The 21724-nt window shown below is 40.3% G+C and overlaps 1 protein-coding gene across 2 annotated transcripts in view; it reads left to right on the top strand.

The window, feature by feature from the left end:
* The window catches only part of LOC139962150 (laminin subunit beta-1-like), an 80197-nt gene that overhangs the window by 54820 nt on the left and 3653 nt on the right, over positions 1–21724 (top strand). For both annotated transcript variants that reach the window (XM_071962091.1, XM_071962090.1), the window contains 22 exons: positions 484–593; positions 2348–2572; positions 3320–3478; positions 4721–4848; positions 5229–5346; positions 6136–6325; positions 7223–7366; positions 8201–8432; positions 9463–9626; positions 10095–10319; positions 11182–11402; positions 11869–11968; positions 12210–12398; positions 13845–14025; positions 14605–14789; positions 15269–15504; positions 16460–16636; positions 17241–17472; positions 18135–18255; positions 19015–19156; positions 19852–20028; positions 20740–20896. In XM_071962091.1, coding sequence (XP_071818192.1) covers positions 484–593; positions 2348–2572; positions 3320–3478; positions 4721–4848; positions 5229–5346; positions 6136–6325; positions 7223–7366; positions 8201–8432; positions 9463–9626; positions 10095–10319; positions 11182–11402; positions 11869–11968; positions 12210–12398; positions 13845–14025; positions 14605–14789; positions 15269–15504; positions 16460–16636; positions 17241–17472; positions 18135–18255; positions 19015–19156; positions 19852–20028; positions 20740–20896 — 3813 coding nt within the window. The remainder of the gene's footprint in view (positions 1–483; positions 594–2347; positions 2573–3319; positions 3479–4720; positions 4849–5228; positions 5347–6135; positions 6326–7222; positions 7367–8200; positions 8433–9462; positions 9627–10094; positions 10320–11181; positions 11403–11868; positions 11969–12209; positions 12399–13844; positions 14026–14604; positions 14790–15268; positions 15505–16459; positions 16637–17240; positions 17473–18134; positions 18256–19014; positions 19157–19851; positions 20029–20739; positions 20897–21724) is intronic.

Here is a 21724-nt window from a genome sequence, read left to right as displayed (position 1 = left end):
CATTCCTTGGTTTTCTTGTCTCTCTTGCTACTAGAATTGTTTATTATTAAAGTCCTATTTTAGTTATCACTATAATAACAAATGACAAGAGTTTATATTTGTGTAAAAAATTCAACAGTTTTGAGAGTGATTCATTATTTATAAACTAAAGGGTGGCTAATATTGTCGCAGTGTCTGTATTAGAAATGAGATCACTAGACCCTTGGATCTGTGACTTATCAATAAAACGTCATCGAGTACAATTGGTCATTGTTTATATATTAGATTTTCAACGGAACAGGAAATTTTGATGGAAACTCGTCAATCGGATATGCTCATGTTGACAGAAGGTAACCTTAGTAATAACTTGTAAGATCTCAGTCAAAATTCAAAATAGACCGTAAAAAAATGTTTAGCCGCCAGTGAGAGAGAGAAGGAAAAGAGCAAAAATAAGCCAGTTTGACAGACAGACACTTATTCATATTGTTTTGATTTAACTTCCAGCCTGTGCTTGCAATATCCTGGGAACCATCGGGAATATGGGTTGTGACAAAACAACAGGAAACTGTGAATGTAAACGATTTGTCACCGGCAGAGATTGCGACAGCTGCTATGTAAGTAAAACATACTCTGTCATCCATACACATCAAATGTGTAAGTAAAACTATGTAAAACATACTCTGTCATCCATACACATCAAATGTGTAAATAAAACATACTCTGTCATCCATACGCATCAAATGTGTAAGTAAAACATACTCTGTCATCCATACACATCAAATGTGTAAGTAAAACATACTCTGTCATCCATACACATTAAATGTGTAAGTAAAACTGTATGTTAAACATACTCTGTCATCCATACACATCAAATTTGTAAGTAAAACATACTCTGTCATCCATACACATCAAATGTGTAAGTAAAACATACTCTGTCATCCATACACATCAAATGTTTAAGTAAAACATACTCTGTCATCCATACACATCAAATATGTAAATAAAACATACTCTGTCATACATACACATCAAATGTGTAAGTAAAACTGTATGTAAAACATACTCTGTCATCCATACACATCAAATGTGTAAGTTAAACATACTTTGTCATACATACACATCAAATGTGTGAGTAAAACATATTCTGTCATCCATACACATCAAATGTGTGAGTTAAACATTCTCTGTCATCCATACACATCAAATGTGTTTTCCCTGGTAGAAATTTCTGTAACATTTATCTGATATGAAACTGTTAAAAGTTATTCCAACCTTGATCTAGGATTTTGTGGTATTCTGTATTCTTACTGCTCCTGACTGTTAAGTTACTGATCTCACACCATTGCACATAGTATCAAATGTGGCTGGGAGGGGGATGGGAGAGAGGGGGGGGGGGTGAGTAAGCACAGACAAGATGGTAAAAGTGTGGTTCTGAGTTATCCATTTCTGGAAAGAATGGCGGGAATTGAATTTATTGAGAGAATGATAAAGTTGTGAATTATGTGAGGGTAAATTCTGAGCATCTTTACAACCCTGACTGTTTGCGCCAAATTTGTGCTGTGTCCATTTTGTATGACCCCTTGTGGGTTTTGATTCATACTCCTTACTTTGTGGCATTTTGAGATAATATTATAGATACTAAACGCATTGATTAAAGTACTCGTACCGAGGAAAATTCTTCTTATACTCTGTAACAAACACATGCTGTTGTTCCTGCACTGTCAACATGGAATTTGGTGCAATTATTTTCATTTTCAGTTTTTGTGGTTTATTTTGCAAATAAGTTAGGCACGGACTTGAGGTTGTCTATTATTTGACATCAAAAGTCTTCAATTTTAGCTTTGATACCGTCAAATAAAGTTTTCATAAATTAATCGTTAACATCGGTTTCATCCTTGCCAACAAAATCGAACATCACAAATGTCTGGGGAATACAAGTGGAAAACGGTATAAAGTTGTTAGCAGCATTTTGATATGGTGTGCTACAAGACATTTTGCCGAGTTTTGTAATCTTGAGGAAATTTTGTCATTCTTTATATGAAAATCTTGGTTGTTACACTACAATCGTATGTAAATATATAATTAGAACAAACTTCTAAACCCATCAGTTTCATCCCACGTAATGATTCTTGAGATCTTTCAGACTTACCTAGCTTTTCTTTGAAATGACTTCTAACCCACCACCAGTTTTCTCTTTAAGACTTAAAATTGGCCGCAATAGTCTCCATAACCCGTCACTTAATCTTGTACTCTGTTCCGACTTTTGTCTGTGAATATATATTAATCCGCCGACATGATTTCTCAGGCCTCATTTGATGTCATCTGTAAATAATTGAAGTTAAAAATTGATAACCGATATCTTTTCCAGGATGGGTATTACGGTCTCTCTGAGAGCATCTATGGGTGCGAGTATTGTGACTGCGATCCCGGAGGTGCATACAACAATTCTTGCAACCAACAGAGCGGACAGTGCCACTGCAGGCCTCACATCACCAGCAGGCGTTGCAAGGAAGTCGAATCTGGCCACTTTTTCTCCTTCCAAGATCATTATACCTACGAGGCTGAACTGGCCGACATTATCGGAGATCTCAATGTGAGTTCTGCAGACTTTGTACTTTTTATTTTCTTTGTTTAGGAAACTGCTTAATTTATCACTAAAAGTTTAAGCTCTCATATGGGGAAGTGTAGTGGTTGGAGTGTCCGTCCCACAGCCGTTTGGGTCCTGGTTCAATATCAAAATATCAATGGGGTTTCTCTTGACCTATTTGAGTCGTCCATAGATTTGGAAATTTTTTGTTCCTGCACTGGTTTTGTAAATGACTATGCCTCATTGTAACTTCACCTCCCTTGGCATTTGAGGAAATAATAGATGCCAAGGTGGGTTCTTACAGTCGGACGGGAACTTAAAGTAGCGGTCCCAGGAGCAGTAATGGATGACACAGTTTTGTGCCTGTTTTATTATACTCTGAGCACTCCTCTACTAAAGAAACGAGAAGGCTTTATATATGAGTCAGGGCTCATAGAAGCCCATCACAAATGGATAAGGGTTTGAAATGAGTAAGCTTCTTATTCGTTGGGGTTCAATAAACTAGGTTTGGGGGAGCATTTTTGGTGAATTTATGGGGGGGGGGGAGCATTAGTGGATTTAAGTGGGGGGGAGGAATCATGTTGGTGGATTTATGGGGAGGGAGAAGCATGTTGCTGGTTTTATGGGGGGGGATGGGTTTTTGGTGGATTGATGGAGGCTGAAAGGATTTCCCATAACTTTAATTTCATATTATATCCTGGAGACTGCGCTTATGCTTTTCTACCAAATCACATCTTGCTTCCTCTCCCACAGCTGGCCAGTATAGAGCAACGTATCCGCCCAGATGGTGCCGTCATCCGTTGGACCGGTCCCGGCTTCATGAAGGTGACAGAGCACGGCAGCATAGAGTTTACCATCAACAACATCCCAGCTTCTGGAGATTACGACCTCTACCTCAGATACGAACCCTTGGTAAGCCTTTTCTACAGGTTTGGTCGGACATTCTATTATTATTTTATTTATTATGACTGGGGCTTATACTATCCATTGCTTTTATAGAGAAGAATGTAGGCAATGGATAATTCAAATTTTATATACATTGCAGTCAAGCAAAACTTTTTGTAAACAACTGATTTATAGACATTCTGTGCTCAATAGGTTGACATTAGTTTGTGATTGCATAACATAATCCAAATTAACAAACATAGCATGAATATTTCACTGTTAATGGTAGGTAGAAGGTGTAGCAATTAGACATAAAACCCAGAGTTTTGTTATGTTATTCGTGGAGAAAAATTTTTCAAAGATAGGAGGACAATTTCAGACTTTCTCGGCAAGTATTCCGGTCACAATATTATAACCATTGAAAGCTTGGTAGTTATTGGCTGCAATACCTTAAGATACGTAAAATAGATATTCTGGACCATGGTAGGCAAGGGGACATTCGCAGAGATGAAACAAATGTTCCACAATGTCTGTCTCAATAGGTCGTCAGTGTCGCCCCCAAATATCGTACAACTTCAAATAATGGTCACACATGATCAAAACATTTCATCAAACATTTTGATGTTACAGTGAAAGCAATTACACCCACCCTAAAGTATTTATTTGTCATCTTCATGGGCTGGGAACGGTTGTAAGGATTAGATCCTCTCATAAAGACTGCCACTCCAGCAATTTCCAGCGTGCTAAACATTGGAGTCAGTACCGATGTCCTTTAAGTTGCTTTGTCGGTATCTTGCTTTCGTCTGTCTAGATTCGGCTGTACCAAGCTAACTTTAGTCTCACCCAGAAACAGTGCATGTATCGTTAGTTATTCTTTGATCTCATTTCTGCAAAATATTCATTTACCTTCTTGTTGCTCATATTAAACTGTCATAGCTTGTTGCTATCTTTCGTTTTCATTGGAAAGAAAAAATATCATCTCCCTCCCTATGTGGTTAAACGATTTGTAAATTATTATAGGCAAAGACATTTTTGGGGAGGTTCAGTCGGTGGTATGTCACACACACATTACAACTGCCAGACTCAAAGACGTTAAGCTGACTTAACGAATCACATCATTACGATATCTTTGCCCTCAGAATGGGAGTTTCATCCAGAGTTTAAAAAAATTATTAAAAAAAGTGAGTGGCCACAGCGATGTCAGTTCTAGGAAATCAAACAAAAAGTCCATGGTCTTTAAGTCATATAAAATCGTTTTCATTATTTCAGCGGCCTTACACTTGGGACGATGTCCGTGTGACGGTCAACAGACCCGGTACCATCCCTACCTCCAGCAGATGCGGAAACACAATCCCGCAGGATGACCTCATGATGGCATCCCTTCCTTCCAATAGAAGGTCAGTTTTTATTTTAATTTGTTCGGAGTTAAACAAAATGTCTATAAACAGATAATCGGTCGAGGTTGGTCTGTACCATTTTATGGTATGATTTTACATGTGTATGGGTTGCAACATATAGGTCAAAACAAAAAACTCACTCTTATGTCAACCAAAAGAATTGAAACTTTTTGCCATATGCAAATGTATGCTGTGAGTGATGGAGCCTCACTTTTGTACAGTATCAAGGGCCTGCAACATTTGAAGGATTTACATAACTGAATTACTCTGAAAACATATATACAGTGTTGTTCCTGTTAGACCTTATCAATGAAAGAGAAATTTGGCCTTTGTTAGCTTGTCAAGTTCTCACACATGTAATGTTCTCTTTTCCTCTTTAGATATGTTAATATTTCCTCAGTCTGCCTGGAGGAGGGTAAGACGTACACCATCAGGATCGACGTGGAGAGGTACAGAGACGAGGAAGAAACACCTGGAGCTGAAATATTACTGGACTCGGTGAGTTGCCTCACTCTGTTATCAATCTCAGCTGGCATTATTTCTTGAGTACCCCAACTCCCTCCCATCCATCTCCCCTTCCATCCCTCAAAGGTTCCATCTCCTTCCCTACCACCCCTACCACCCTTCCCTGTCCATCCTTGCCACACCTTCCCTTCCATCCCTACCATCACTCCCCCTTTCATCTCTATCATCATCCTCCCTTCCATCCCTACCACCCATCCCCATACATCCCTACCATCACTCCCCTTTATATCCTTACTATGACTCCCCATTCCATCCTTATCATTCCTCCCTTCCATCTCTATAACCCCTCCCTTTCCATCCCTATAAACCTCCCCTCCATGCCTTAAACCCCTCCCTTTCCATTCCCATAACCCTTCTCTACATCCCTATAACACCTCCCTTTCCATCCCTATAACCCTCCCCTACATCCCTTTAACCCCATCCCCTTCCATCCCTGTCACCCCTCCACTCGATCCCTGTAACCCCTACCTCTTCCATCCCTGTAACCCCTCCTCCTTCCTACTCTTCCTACCCACTTCCCACCCTTCCATTCCTAATAACACCCTATTCCTAACACCCCTAACTGACTTTCTTTATATCAACATACATCGATCGTGCTCAAGTCTTGCTGTGAAGGGAATAATAAATTGAGCAGCTTCTGAATTTATATATTGCAGCACCTGATAGATTAGAACCTCACTTGCCCTATAAATAACCCTCCAGGTTTTTCTTTCGAAATGGAAGGAAGATTTCTGACAATTGTTTCATGGTTTGTTCAAACAGATCGTTCTTGTTAGCCAAGTCAATGACAATGAGCTGTTCAAGGGTGACAGTATCTCCAACTACCGAAGAGAGCAATGGGAATATTACAGATGTGGTGAATCACATCTCTCAGGGTACCACTCACGGGTGGCGCCAGTCTGTGAACAACTCATGTTCAGTATGTCAGCCATCATACACGATGGCGCTCTGGGTGAGTTTCTTTCAATATCTTGTGAGGGATGTGTTTTTAGGGGGAGGGGGGAGGAGGAGAGTTTATTAATATTAAGCATTCTAAATCTGCACCCAGTGTCTGATCTGACTAATTTCAAAACACATTACTCAAGCAGGAAAATTTAATGGTGCAATTTCAGAAGTTTGATTTGGCATGTGGGGTTTTCTTCATTTTCCGAAATTTTGTGAATAAATTTGTGAATAAACTGAGGAAAACATGTAAGGTAGTCAGTATAGGCCCCAAATTATAGCATGCTATAATTGCTAGAAGTTTTCAAAAAGTACTTTTCTGGAGGTCTTTACTCTCCAAAATTGTTCTCAGGCATTTCTAAGGAACACACAAGATGACTGAATGTCCCAGTGAGGAAAATGACCTTGAAGGTTGTAATATAAACAGTTTAAGAAGTTTTAGCATATTTGTGGCCAATACAGCATACCTTTAAGTGTTGTATATCTTGCCAGTTGCTGTAACCAACGATCAAAGAGGAAACATTTGACATAGCTATAGTAAAATATCAGTTAACCAGAGCCTGTTTTCTTTGGGAGAACCGTTGTAGAGTCTCACCAATGCAAGAAGTAGTTTATTTGGTACAACATAGATAAATGTGCAAAGAGGTATAACATTGTTTTGTTAATCGAATCTTAATTATTTCAGAAGGTACGATAAAAAACAAAAACTTATACGGTTATATGCAAAGTACACAAGACATTTGTACAAAACTTTTGGGGCTTGCTTGAAGTATTTATCCATCTTTTCATTCTCTCTCTCCCCCCAAGCTCTCCACCTAATGAAAACTTCTAGCACTATGACTTAATCATAGTTTGAAATAATGAAACAGGTTATAATGTCATTTCCCTTGTCTAAATCTCTCTCCAGATTGTGAGTGCAACCCTACAGGATCGTTCAGTGCCATTTGTGAGGAGTTTGGTGGGCAGTGCCAGTGTAAGCCAAACGTGATTGGACGTAAATGCGACAGATGCGCTCCAGGCACATACGGCTTCGGACCCAACGGTTGCGTCCGTGAGTAGTTTCGTTCTATTCGTACTCGGTCGGGTTGAATTAAAAATTATAATCATACTAGTAAACGAACGACGGAAAACTGGGAAATTACATCCGTTCTAGCCATACAATTTATTTGCTCTCATCCATTGAAATAAAAGTGAGTAATTATCGCAATTCTACAGGTTATTTAAGTTTTACATGTGATGGATAGTAATACGAAAAGATGGAAGAAGAAATGTTGAGAACCGGAATGGATTTTAGATTACTTGTTCGATGACCTTCATTTAGTGCGGGAAAAATAAATAAAATCCACAAGAATGTCTTGGTTTGCTCAGTTTTGATCTTATTTTGAGTATTGTGCTACCAAACACAAACTAGATCAATAACATAATACCAAGAATGGAATCACTCTAGTCCAGGGGTTCTCAATTAATTATCTTACACAAGGCCAGAGAGAGAAGTATTGGATGGAACAAAATGCCCAGAGAGAAACAAAACCTCACTATACCTAGATTGAGCAAATGTGCAGGATAGGACCGTAACGGCCAGAAAACCTGATCAGTGCAAGAACGTGGGTGATTTTGGTTTTTCACCGGTCAGATTGGAATCTTACTTTGGGCAGAATGTAGACCACTTGCCGAATTTTTGGGTACCCCTGGTCTTGTCCATCTAGAATATTTAACCATTTCTTGATGTTGAACATAAACAATAAAGTTTTTTATTTTAATATTCGTAATAACATTTTCATCATTTTGGATATAACAAGTCTACTAGGGGTGGGGGAATATTTCATTTGAATTGTCCGCACAAATAATGATTGACCATGTGGGAAACTTTTGATTGGGTTTGCAGCTTGCGAGTGCGATCTTCAAGGCTCGTACGACGAATTCTGTAACCCATCCAACGGTCAGTGTCCCTGCCGTCAGAACACCTATGGTAGGCAGTGCAACCAGTGCCAGCCGGGCTTCTTCAACTTCCCCAACTGTAGGAAGTGTGTCTGCAACGGCCACGCCGATACCTGTGAGCAGACCACCGGTAACTGCATCTCCTGTCGGGACTTCACTGACGGCAACAACTGTGAGAGGTGAGAATATGCTCTCGAAGGGTGAATGGGGTGAAATTGTGAAAATACAATCACGGGGTGTTGTGTATACAAATTTATTGCAAACTGTTAAAGTAAATCTGTGTCATTTTAGTGAAGTATGATTGTATCACTAGTGTTGTATAGTAAAATGTGAAACATTGGTACTGTTGATGAACGAGTGTCATGGAGATCATGATTAAGTTTCTTTATTAGTGATATTGAGAAATGTGGTTTACGTTATCAATTTTAGCGCGAGATGAGATTATGCGTTGAATAAACCTCAGAATAGAATATAAACTACCAAATATCACTGTACAATATTGCTGTGAATGTAATTTATTTATATGAGAGTGAAATGACGTTAAATGAATCGGTGTTGGTTAATCCAACACAAGATGTCTGTGAAATGTCATCACTCCATCATGAGATCATGGTGAAGCATTGAGGAAGTTGGTAATGTCAGATTCATCATATATCATCCAGGGCTGTGCCCACTCTGGGTGGCACTGGGCGGCCCCGCCCAACACTAAATATTACCACCCAGCACTGTCTTAAAAATCGTGAATCCCGCCCAGCACTATTTTAATCTAAAATCCCGACATTCCTAACAATATATACAACATAAATTGGGCCTAGCCTATGCCAAAATCATACAGACTAATGATGCATCAGTTACGCATGCGAGAAACATTACTTACGGCTCTCAATCGGTCCCTTGTAAAATCTCTTTGAAACAAACTAATAATTTTTACCAGGTACGTAATATATTTCACTAAAACAAAATTTAAAAATGTAAATTGTTAGCAAAAGTAGTACTTGTGTATGTGGTTAAAAAGCTACACAAGTGCCAACATTTGGCATCTGAGCAACTTCAAAAATCAGTTTAACCGGCACTCAGGAAATCCTGGGCACATCCCTGTATCATCAGACTTGGTTACTTTGGTAAGTTTACAATAGCTAAAGCAAAAAAAAGATGAGAATTTTCCTTTGCCAAAAACCCCAATTAACTGTCGATATGTCTGTTTTTCAGTTGTCTAGACGGTTACTATGGAAGACCAACCATCGAAGATGGTGTTCCATGTGAGCCATGTCTCTGTCCAGGTGGTGTCGCCAATGGAAACCAGTTTGCGGACACTTGCTCGCTTGACGAGTTCACACTGACCGTCTCCTGTGATTGTTACAGTGGTTACACCGGTATGTAGTCACCGTCTCTTAGATGCTTCCATAGCAAGTTTACAGAATATTGTGTCCCCAGGAATCTAGTCACATGCTTACTCTTATCAAATATGAGATGTATTCTCAAAATTAGTTGTCGTTGTTGCGTAACGTTTGGTCCTTGATCTCAATGTATCCTGATGTGTTGGCGCACTATCAACATGTCCTTGATAGCAAAGACTTTCTCCCTGTGTATGCTTCAAAAGTCCTGAATTTAAAAATATATATATATATATATAAAAAAATTGTTTACATATATATAATTTTTTTTTTTAGGCTATTGATATTATGCAAGGTAGAGTACACAAATCACTTATGTTTATTACTACCATTGCTTTATTTCTTGAAATGAACCTTTATTAGAAGTAGTTTGCAGTTCTTTGGTTAGAAACCTTTGATGAAGACAGGGAAGAGATTCGGAGTCGTGTTCTTCTCTTCCCTTTCCAGGTATCAGCTGTAACGTCTGTGACAACAACTACTACGGCAACCCGGAGGACCGGGGTGGCCAATGCCAAGTCTGTAACTGTAACGGCAACACCAACCCTAGATCTCCGGGTAACTGCGATTCCGGGACGGGACAGTGCCTGCAGTGTCTGTACGATACTGCCGGAGACAGCTGTGAGGAGTGTGCGCCCAACTTCTACGGTGACGCTCTCCTGAGGACCTGCACAGGTAGGATGTCTTACAATTGTCACTCTGTTGAGTTTTAAAAAGTCTAAACTTAAAAAAAGGTCTCCCTTGCATGTTGCCTTCTCTGATATTATCTTGATTTCACTTGTCAAAACCAAAAAGAAAAGAATAATCTCCACAAATATGGTATTTTTCAACATTCCTTGCAGGAGGCTTTTCTACTCTCAAGTTGCATCATAGTTGTATCTTTTCATTAATCTGGAGGGATCAAGAAAGTTTGATGCTTTGATGCTTTCGCTTGAGTTTGTATTTCTGTTTCAGGGTGTTTTAATTAATGTGATTGCAAAAGTTCAGGAGTTTCACTCGATTGTTTAATCGTGTCACGGGTAAAATCACTTTTCCTGTGTGCCCCCCCCCCCCTCCTCTCACTACACGGCGTATTCCATAGAAACAACAAGTAGTCTATCCTATCGGTTTTAACCCAAACCCATAGATATTTCAGTAAGCAAATTTACTTATATACCATAGACATTTTGGTGGGAAGGTGAAAAGAATGCTCCTAGGGGGTGATATGAGGTCCCCCGTCGTCCCCTTTACACTGTGGAAAGTTAGGATTGCACTGCAACAGTCCTTCTAAGCACATACCCTTGAATAACTCCAAAATGATGTTGGTTGAGATTTGACTCAAAGGGATGGATTTCATGTGTGTGTTAACCACATAGTCCAAACCCATAGAAGGGCGTCTGCTTCCAGGAATCTAATCGAAATGCAAGCTCTTGGAGAGTGAGTGGGGTGTCTTTGTACATGTGACAGTGTGTGTGTGCTAGTTGTCCATGGTGGTAGCAGGTATTAATCAGAAATCCAACCTTCTTTCTCCGTTCGATCCCCGTCTCCTCTCGCACAGCCTGCAGCTGCTTCATCCTGGGCACCGACAGAGACGTCTGCGATGCTGACAACAACTGTGGCATCTGTGATTCAAATACCGGCCAGTGTCCGTGCCTTCCGAACGTGATCGGCCGTACGTGCAGTCAGTGTGCTCCTGACCACTGGAGAATAGCCAGCGGCACTGGTTGCGAGGCCTGCGATTGCTGCAGCTATGGTTCTGTGGCCTCGCAGTGTGATTCGGTAAGTGTGAATTGGAAAATGGCATTGAAGGATCTCACAGTGTTATTTATACTTTGTTGTTTGAAAATTGTCCGGTTGCTGTGTTGTAACAGTGCTATATAAGATTGATCCAATTTGTAACTTGTATCTTATTTTTCACAATCTTTTTAAAGATTTTGTAACCCAGCCTTTGACGTTTTGAACCGTCTAAAAGCTACGATATAGGTTCCATTTTCATCATGTATATCTAAAACTGATGGGTGGACCACATTGCTCTATGAGGGAATAAAAAATAAATAAAAATGGCTCCAGAAAGTACTTCACTGGTTGATAATGTGATAGGAGAAACATGGTGAAAAAAAGCTGACATTTGTCAGACTTGTCCTGCAAGACCTACGATGAGAGGAGATTGTGGAGAAAATACTCCTGCTTGCTGCCAGCATTAGCTTAGCTATAATTATGTCATTTTGTTTGGTTTTTCTTCCAGTTTACCGGTCAATGTCGGTGCAGAGCTGGGTTTGGCGGCCGTACTTGCTGTGGCTGTGAAGACCTCTTCTATGGGGACCCTAGAACCACTGGATGCCAAGGTAAGTTTCTCTGATACTTGAAAAGGGGTTGTATGGAATTTACTAGATGGTCCACTTACTACCGTTTGCTTTCAACTTTTAAGTCTGATTGGTTGGTGATTACATCATTTAAGTTAAGTTGGTTGGTGATTACATCATGTAAGTCGAATTTGATTTGTGATTACGTCATGTAAGTTGAGTTGATATGGTTACTGTTCCTCTCTCTCTCTCTCTCTCTCTCTCCATATTTTCGTCACTGCAGCTTGTGATTGCGATCCCGACGGTTCTCTAACTCTGCAGTGCAACCAGGATGGTAGCTGTGTCTGTAAGGAGGGTGTCACAGGCTATAGGTGTGACCAGTGTGACAGAGGTTACCAAGGAGACGTACCTGTCTGCGAGAGCTGTGGAGAATGTTTCCATAACTGGGATAGAATCATTGCTGAGTTGAAAAGTAAGCTGAAGAAAGATTACTGTGATGTTTATACCTGCCCATCTCTACTCTCACCCTGACCCTGTCTCTACTCTCACCCTGACCCTGTCTCTACTCTCAACCTGACCCTGTCTCTACTCTCACCCTGCCCCTGTATCTACTCTCACCTACTCCCTTCTTGTCCAGGGACAGCAGAAAAGGACTGATTCTGTGGGTAGTGGGGGAGGGGAGGGGGGTTGGTGGGAGATGGTGGTACAAACCTCAAGGAAAAACAGGACATGTGGTGTTGACTTGAGGGGGCAAACCACAAAACTGCCTTTAAACTTCCTGACACAATGAATCATCATGTACCACAAGGTTCCAGTATTTGAATGTTTTCAACAATAGAGTACTTTTAAGTTACAAAACAACACATCAAAACAGTACTCTTATAATTGTTATTGTTGTTGTTTTTATTACAATAACGGGAAAGGGTACTTTCTATCAACAAAAGTGGTATTTCTCACTGATGAAAAGGGACACTTTTCATATTTTTTTAATAAAGTTGTGTCTCCAGTACACTCCAGCTCATAAGGCCCATATTAAAGACATTACATAAGAGAGAGCCTTTACTACTCAGCACAAGTAAATCATGTCATATTCATTTGTCATGCCGTCTCAAAGGCAGCCTCCCCCATAGTTGATGGAGGAGTCCGAAGGGAACAGTTCCCATGTGAAGTTGAATCACTCTGTCATTAAACTTATGAGTAAATTTGCTACATGAGTTTGTTAAATGCCATATTCTCATGGCCATGTCAAACCATAAATAAGATGACAGAGCAGGGGGATGTACTACAAAGCCAGATTCTTTTTACAAGTTGTTAACCTGGCTACTTTCATAATCTGTGTTGTTTTCACAATACCCTCGATAGTCGTAATAGGAGAAATTGTGGAAGTCTTATTATTAAGCCAAGTGATGAATATTATAAAAGTTTTGCTAATGACAAAGACCTTATGCTGAATGTTGAAACAATGGTTAAATCACAGAACATCCGTGATTTTTAATCCTTCTGGTTGATATGAATTGATACTGCAGTAATGATGCAATGCACAGATAAAAACAACTTTTTAGTTTCTCAATGTGATTTTGTCATTTTATATACTCGTGTTTTTATCTAGACTTTGACTTTTGTACAACTCTATTTTATGTGCTTATCCTTTGTTTTGTTTTTTATAGGTTTTGGTCTGTTTTATAGTCTTCTCGTGTTTTTAGATTTTTTGTGTTCGTATTTTACATACGGTTTAATTTTCGTTTATGCGTTTTCTAGACTTTTTATTCCTTTGATTTCTCTGTCTTTTTAGTTTTTTTAAATATTTTCTTTAGGTTTTGTAAAGCACCTTAGAGGCCTTTTGGTATTTGGCGCTATATTAAGAACTGATTTATTATTATATGATTATTGTTTTCTTTGCTTTCTCTTTCTGCCGTAGATGAAACCGATGCGCTGTTGGGTCAGTCTACCGGCATCAAACCGTCCGGTATCGCCAGAGCTTACGAAGACGAACTAGCTGCCCTCGAGGTCAAGTTGCAGGCTGTTCAGGGTAACCTGACAGATCCTAGCGTAAATGAAGAAGAACTGGAAACATTCCAGAAGAGCCTCAAGGACATGAAGTAAGTCCTGCCTCTACGGAACAAGTCTGGTTCGGAGGGCACCCCATCCTCTCACAGGAACCAATGGTGTCGCCCGGGGGGAGATGTTTTCCTTTGGTTTATAACAATATTGCTCTAAATAACACTGCATAAATCTAGTTTTGTTTCTTTCACGAGCTTGGCTGGGAATCATTCGGACAGTTCATGCTCTTGAGGTTTCTGATCGTGGTGCCTCTGGATGGACATCTGACCTTACCCTACACTAGAGGACTTAATGAGCTCTCTCAAAGACACTGGACAGAGCTGGTTGCATTGTGTCATCAAAATTATGTAAATTCAATGAAACTGTCTACTTAGACCCCACCATTATTTACCTTATTTACGTTTAACCTCCAGTAGGGTCAGTGGTCAGAGGTTATACCAAAGTCAAAAGTCTAGCCTGATTCCTTTGCAGTGAAAGTGAATAAAGTTTTTCCCCTTTCTTTTTTTTTAATGTTTTTCGGCTTGAGGTCAGGAGAATTTCTCTACATAGATGTAATTATTTGTTTAAACCTTGCACGATGTTATGACCGCATCCCTGCAATATCCTTTCCTTCCCAGGGGTACATTGAAGCGATTCGGCAAGAAAATTAAGGAACTGAACCGAAATCTGGCGGACCTGGACGACGGAGATGCAAGGGCCAATCGTGAGTTAGACGCCATCGAGGAGGACTGCATGGACCTGGAGGAAGAGGCAGAGAGACTGAAGGCAACCATCGTAGAAGTAGAAAGCACAAATATCGATGGTAACGTCACAATATATATAAAAGTATTGTAAAAGAAAAGAATAAAAGAGGTCAAAGGATGAGCAGAGGTTATAGTGTGAAAATGTTAAAGATTGTAAAACAATGTTAATTGAAACTTTGGTCAAGATTTGAAAAGACATATTGAATTTGCATGGTAGGTGGTAAAAGAAACAAAAAAATATTTTAGTTTCAAAGGAAATAAATCAGTTTAATCCTTAAAGTGACATCATAGGGTTACTGGACAAAAGAAATTGCTTTTCCAAAGCCAAAATGAGTCCAGTGTCCAGCAGCATTATGTCTTGGAAGGTGGGGGGGGGGGGGTTGGGAACTTGTTTGATCTTATTAATTTTGTTTCTTGTGTAAATATGTATTTTTTGTATTGTAGGTCATATTTGTCTAATGCATTAATTGTGTTTACAATAGCAACTATCTCTCATAACCGTTTTCTTTTCTTCATTTTTTCTTTTTTCGCCAATCAGGGGCTTTCAACAACATCCTGAAGAGCCAGAACGAATCTCGTGCGATCCAAGGCCGAGTGGACGACGCCAGCGCCCTCGTGGACGAGTCGTCCACGGTCCGAGCCGAGGTGGAGGCCATCTTAGCTCAGCGGCAATCAGACCTGGAGGACCAGAAAGACGAATACAACGGCAGAATAGACGACATCGAGAATCAGCTGACCGGACTGGAAGGCCGGCTGGCCGAGCTGAACGAAGAAGTAAGACCTAAATAATGATGATCGGCGTCATATAGTAGGGGAGAACTTAACAGGCTTTTTACCCATGTGTCTGTAGGGTTTACCAGAAATTAGAGAGGTGATTGGGTTAGTGAATTTGAAAGCAAGAGGGGCAAGGGGGGGGGGGAAAGAGGTGGATTTGGAGAGAGAGATGGATTAGGGAGTGAGGGATAAGAGAGTGAGGGTCTAGGGACAAAGATTTTAGATAGCCTTAGTAATTATCAGATAGAATAATGGAAATAAACTAATTTAAATGGAGATGCAGTCATAACGGATGATATTTGGATGGGCATATTTATTCCGTTAAATTGTTGCTGAATTGAAAATGACAGTCTTGGTCTTTTAAGGCTATTAACAGTCATCATGCGTCACATATTGTAAATGTCTTTCCCTGGAGAGATATGCCTAAGTATCCACCTATTTGTGTAGGTCCTAGATACATTTTCCATCATAATGGTATCAGAGAGAGGTTGAAATTGTGCAGTTTTGCCCTCAAAAACAATTACTGATGAAATCTACATTATAGCAAGAGTGCTGTTGTGTCATTGAATGGGGTATTAAGTGACTGTCTTGGTGGTCAGTTTGCAGCACTACTGCAAGTATATGGAACTCTCATTTTATTTTTTACTCTGTTATTTTATGGTCGGAAGAAACGAAGGATGCTATGATTCCACTAAAACTGGTTTTGGTTTCGATGATAATAGTAACCTTTGCATTCAATATGGCATATATGTGTGGGTGTGCATGTGTGTGTGTTTGTGACGCCCAGCTCGTAAACACGATATCTGCAGAAACGAGGGTCGGAAGGTGTAGAAGTACCACATTGAGTACAAGAAGCCTATTGTTTTTGAGGAAGTCAAAGGTCATTTGTGGTCACCAGGGGTGAAATTGTGAAAACCTTGGGCAGATCTCACTAAACTGATTGTTTTGATTACAGATCTGTGGTGCACCTGGCGATGAGTGCGGTGCTTGTGGTGGAGCAGGATGCGGTTACTGTGGCGGTCTGGGATGTACCGGATCAAAAACTACCTCTCAAGATGCTCTCAAGAGGGCAGAGGAAGCCGAAAAGGAATTTGAGAGGAAATTGAAGGAGTCCGAAAATACCCTTACAGATGTGAGTATCCTGTGTTTTATTGCTAGTTTTATGAGTTGTTGTAATCTTAAAAGAAAAGTTTAAATATCGTCAGTCTTAGGAGATGATAAAGAACTGTAACATGGTCAGACTAAATTATATAATATGTACAGCTTTGGAGACATAAAAAGCAAAAGAAGTGGTCACTTTAGGGCCCCCCCCCCTCCCACCCCATGTTTTGCATTTTTCATGTTTCCTTACATATGTCATAAAAAATTAGAATATTATGCTATTCTTTTATTCCATATTTTCTCTGGCCTCAATATTTTTCTTGGTTCCCCAAATTGATCCTGTGGCTCTCACATTGACCCACTTCTTCTTAAGGCCTGCCAATTTGACATGAAGACCAAACTCAAATCATTCGAGGGGACAAAATCCTATGAATTTTGATCGATAGGACTAGATTTGAAATGTGAGGAATGCCTATCACAGTCCAGCGTCGACATTCATGATATATTTCGAACAGCGCAATCACTCCAGTAGGAGATGAATGAGAATTGCTTCATAGCGATAGAACACACAGATAAGGGAACGCCGAAAGCATTATCGTTATTTTGTTTGATTGTTTTCGCTTGGGATTTCGTAGGTAAAGGATCTCCAGGTTAACACTGAAGAAGCACTGGCGATTGCTCAAGAGGCTTACGATGCCTCCCTACAGGCCAAGATGGACGCAGAGGGTGCCAAGACCAACCTGACAGACCTCATTGAAGATATCATGGACTTCCTGCTGACAAACCGTGCTCATCCGGACAGTATCCGAGATATAGCAGAAATGGCCCTGGGCACCCAAATGTCAAGAACACCGGAAGAAATCAAAGGTATTTGATCAGAGAACGATGGTTCCGACAACGTTCATTTTGCCATTCGACGAACCGATTTCATTTTGCCATCCTGTAATTTCTTCATCTCCCTCGGTTGAAAACGGAGGGAGAGGGTTGATGGGCTCAAAATGTGTAGAATGTGTACAAATAAAGATTTAATGTATAAGCTTGTTCTGCTTATTCCTATGAAAAAAAAAATCAGATTTGTGTTGCCAGGTGACTAATTCATGATTGAAATGCTTTCTGACATTTGTAGGTGGTTATTTAGAAACAAATTCTGTAAGGGAGTTGTATAAGGATACACCATGTCCAAAAATCCAACATTTGTAAAGTGTTTGATACCACAGCACAATCAAGATAAAATTTTATTGATGTTTATATGGTGTATGGGTGTATATAGACCTGTTTATTGTTATGGTGTTTTGCTCAGAATAAAGGTTGTATGTGCTTTGTTTTGCACAGTCCTCTTGAAAGTACATTTGATGAGACAGTGGCATGTTAAGTCTGAGCAGTCCCTCCACAATTGTGGAATGGAGGAGGGGCTTTTCAAGGGCTTGATGGACCCCAAGCGATACATTTAGTACGGTTTATGAAATTTGACAGATACCAAAACAAAAACAGAAGATCAGTGGTTATCGCTCAATCTCCTTTTATCCTAGAATTGGCCGAGCAGATCGAAGACACGGTGGCAGGACTGAAGAACATCGACGACATCTTGAACGAAACCAGGGACGACCTCCGACTCGTCCAAGAACTGAAGGCCAGGGCAGACAAAGCGAGGTATTGACCAGTAATTAGTATTTGATTAAAGTCCAGGAAACGCCACACCCCAATCACAGATTCTGTCCCGAAACCCCTCCCTCCATTCGCCGCCCCTATCAAGAGCTAAAAATGTTACTTTGGCTTTGTTGATTCATAGAAGTGAACCATCCCTCAATAGTGGTAGGACTACCCATCCCCCCCCCCTCCCCTCCTTTCTAACAGAGCAAACAAGGGTCCGTACCAGTGTGGCAGTGAGGCCATTTTCGAGCGATAGGGATAAGTTTTTCAATGAATTTAGTTAGAGGGAAGCACAACATAGCATATCCCATTCTAGTAACCATTCAAGTCTCAGTAATGTTAGGGTTATGGTGACCTCAAAAAGGGAAAATGATGATTGAGGCAGAGGTAGAGGTCTGATGAAGAAACATTGGGAGGAATAGGCAAAAACTCCCGGATAAGTGCTTTCTAGCATAGTTTGATTTTTGTAACATACATGGCATTTACCTTGGAATTTTGTAATAAATTTTGGGACTGAAACGTGTCGTTTTGGGTAATCTTCTGTATTTCACAAATACATTTAATGCACTGGCCTTCAACAGGAGAGTTTAATCTTGGTTGAAGAATGCTTGACCAAACAACTGAAATGGCATGATAGGGACAAAAGTAGGGGTGGAGATCAAAGTATTTGGCGGGTGATTTCCCCCGTTTTGAACAGACATCCATCAATCGTCAGCCGTGACTGATCTTAGAATTATCTGAATGATTTCATTGCGACAGGGACTTTGCCGAAGAAGTCAAGAGCTCTGCGGAGGGAGTAGCAGCTGCATTAGAAGAAGCTGCTGAAGCGCAAGGGGAGGCTGATGCGGCCATCAAGCAAGCAAACAAAGATATCGGCAGGGCAGAAAACGAGATCACACAGGTAGGAAGGGAATGCTCGTTAGGTAACAGTTCATTATTGTCAGAGATGAGCCAAGTCACAGGTCTCTGTATTCTGTATTCAAATCAGACAAGATTGCATTGGGTAACACCGTACAGTGAAAAAATTAGAATCGGAAGCAACTGAAATGGTAGGAATGGGATGTGTGTGGTGTAGATCAAGGCTGAAGAATATCCTTGCAATTCAAAAGAAATGAACACAGATGCAGACATAAACTAGGACCGAGTGGAGTTTTCATAGTCATTTGTACTCTTTTCTAGCTACCTTTAAAAAAAAGTTTAATTTCTTGGATTGTGTTCATAAGTGTGGTTATCAAGTATTGCTAGAATACAGTAGAGCAAAACCATTTGTTTCTGTAAATTATTATATCTGGAAAATATGCTAGCTAGATTAAAGAAATGACTTCGGTTTCCAGTTTATACACAACCTCTACATAGACCACCTTTTTATCGTCTGTTTTTTATTTTACCCCTCCTGAAAAACATCTGGAGATTGTATTTCTTTCTGGAAATTACCGAAACTGGAGGGAGGTAGGCAGATTGGGGTATCGTGGTGGAAGGGAAGATGCAAATGAAGGTGACCTCAAAAAAAAAAGAAGAGGTCGAAGATGATCACATGTAAATCTCTGAGATTATTCATCTCCTTCTAACTTATGTTGCATCTTTGTATCGATTCAGATCACATCAGAGGCAGAAGCTGCCGGTGCTCAGGCCGACGACCTCCAGGCTAAGATCGATGCCATGAAGAGACAGCTTCAGGACGTCCAGGGTCGGTTTATAGACAACGAGGCGAAGATAGACGAGGCCACCCTAGCCGCTCAAGATGCCTCGGACACGGCCGATTTAGTCCAACAGGTAACCACCAGACGGAACTGGAAGTAGCCTGTTGCCTTTCATAGCCATGTTCCACTTATCGCCAAGTTTCACTCCAAAATAATGAAGAAATGGAACGGTCCACTAGGCTTAACCGTTAGTACGAAGAAAGGCAATTGACTAGGGTACCTAGAGACCTCTACCTGTGCATGTGTTGTTGTTGATCAATTTGATGCAACATTTTGTTGGTTCAGTGCAACATCTTCATCTGAAACACTTGTCTGTAAACTGTACAGAGTTAATGTTAGAATTGGGAATTAATGTTAGAATTAGGAATTAATGTTAGAATTGGGAATTAATGTTAGAATTGGGAATTAATGTTAGAATTGGGTTCTATTTGTCATTCAATGCTAAGAACCATGCCAGAGGTTGTAGATAAGAATTGTCCCTATCAAGAAAGATCTCATGTGAGATAAAGCAATATCCCCACCCAACTCATGCTCCAAGACTGATGTTTAATCCAGAATCGGTAGTGCCGTAGTTGTTTTGTGGTATCCTAATATATCATTGAATAATTTTCGATGTATGAACCAAGGTGGTGGAATGGAACTTTGAACATCTTTAAGCTTTGTAAAAATATTCATTATGAAACTGGGTGATAATCCAGTATCATGTGAAGCCTTTCAATGCATCCATCTATTAACAGATGCTATTTATTTCCCCCCCACATTTTTTTAATTTGCTCATGTACAGGAGGCGGGCGAGCTGGCAGATATATATAATAAAACAGCCGGCCAGATATTTATGAAGGCCCACGAGACGGAGTTGGCTCGTAACAGGTCCAGGACCCTGCTGGAGATGGCCACCAAGTTTAAAGAGAGGGCCCAGCAGCAGTATGAGGAATTGCAAGGTAAATATTTTGTTCAGCAAAATTTTCTTGTAAGTTACAGGGGCATGTTTGTTATCCACAGAAATGCTTTAATAGTGGGTGGCAGATCTAAGACCTTTGAAAGTAGGGAGGGGGGAGGGGGAGGGGGGAGGGGAGGTGGGATTGACCTTTGAAGCAGACTCCTGTGTAAGAGTTTCTAGGTGTCCTTCTCCAGAAACAAAAAAATTCAGATTTTTAGATGGGGCAACAAATTTTGCATTCATTGGCATATTTATCCAATTAATTAAGCTATAATGAGGTTTAAACACAAGGTTGTGATGAAAACATGTTTTAATATTTTTGTGTGATGTTCAAAAGAGGGGTTTACACCCCTCCCCCCACACCCTCCCCCTGCCCGGATACACCTAAATAGGGATGGTCATCACGGAGAGGCGGGAAAGCTGAGTAGGTAGAGAACAGGACTTGTGATACTGAGGCCACGTCCCTTACTTGCCAGCCATTGCAAATTGAACAAGCTATTAGACACAATCCCGAGTTGGTCTTTTTTTTGGTCATTTCTAAGTTGAATGCTCAAGTAATTACTGATTCTCTCCGATTCTAACAGTAAGGTCGCCAAGACTCGTTCCGCTTCTTCTTCATTACTCGTAACGAAATGCTACTAGCCCAGGGAGCTCTGTATCGAGTGGACTTAAAATATTTAACTAATATCTTACCTCGACGATATTTTCTTATGTCTCTTAAGTTTTGTCGTTAATCCAACAAGCCGGCGGATCTAATCATCGGCCATCTTCTTCTGGCTTTGGTAGTTTTCAAGTCAATGTTACCGATAAATCAACATGTTTGTTCTAA

This window comes from Apostichopus japonicus, chromosome 20 (assembly GCF_037975245.1).
Source record: "Apostichopus japonicus isolate 1M-3 chromosome 20, ASM3797524v1, whole genome shotgun sequence".
In the NCBI taxonomy this organism is placed as follows: Eukaryota; Metazoa; Echinodermata; class Holothuroidea; order Aspidochirotida; family Stichopodidae; genus Apostichopus; species Apostichopus japonicus.
Note: the sequence above shows the minus strand (reverse complement) of the source record. Positions and strands in the feature narration are given on the sequence as shown.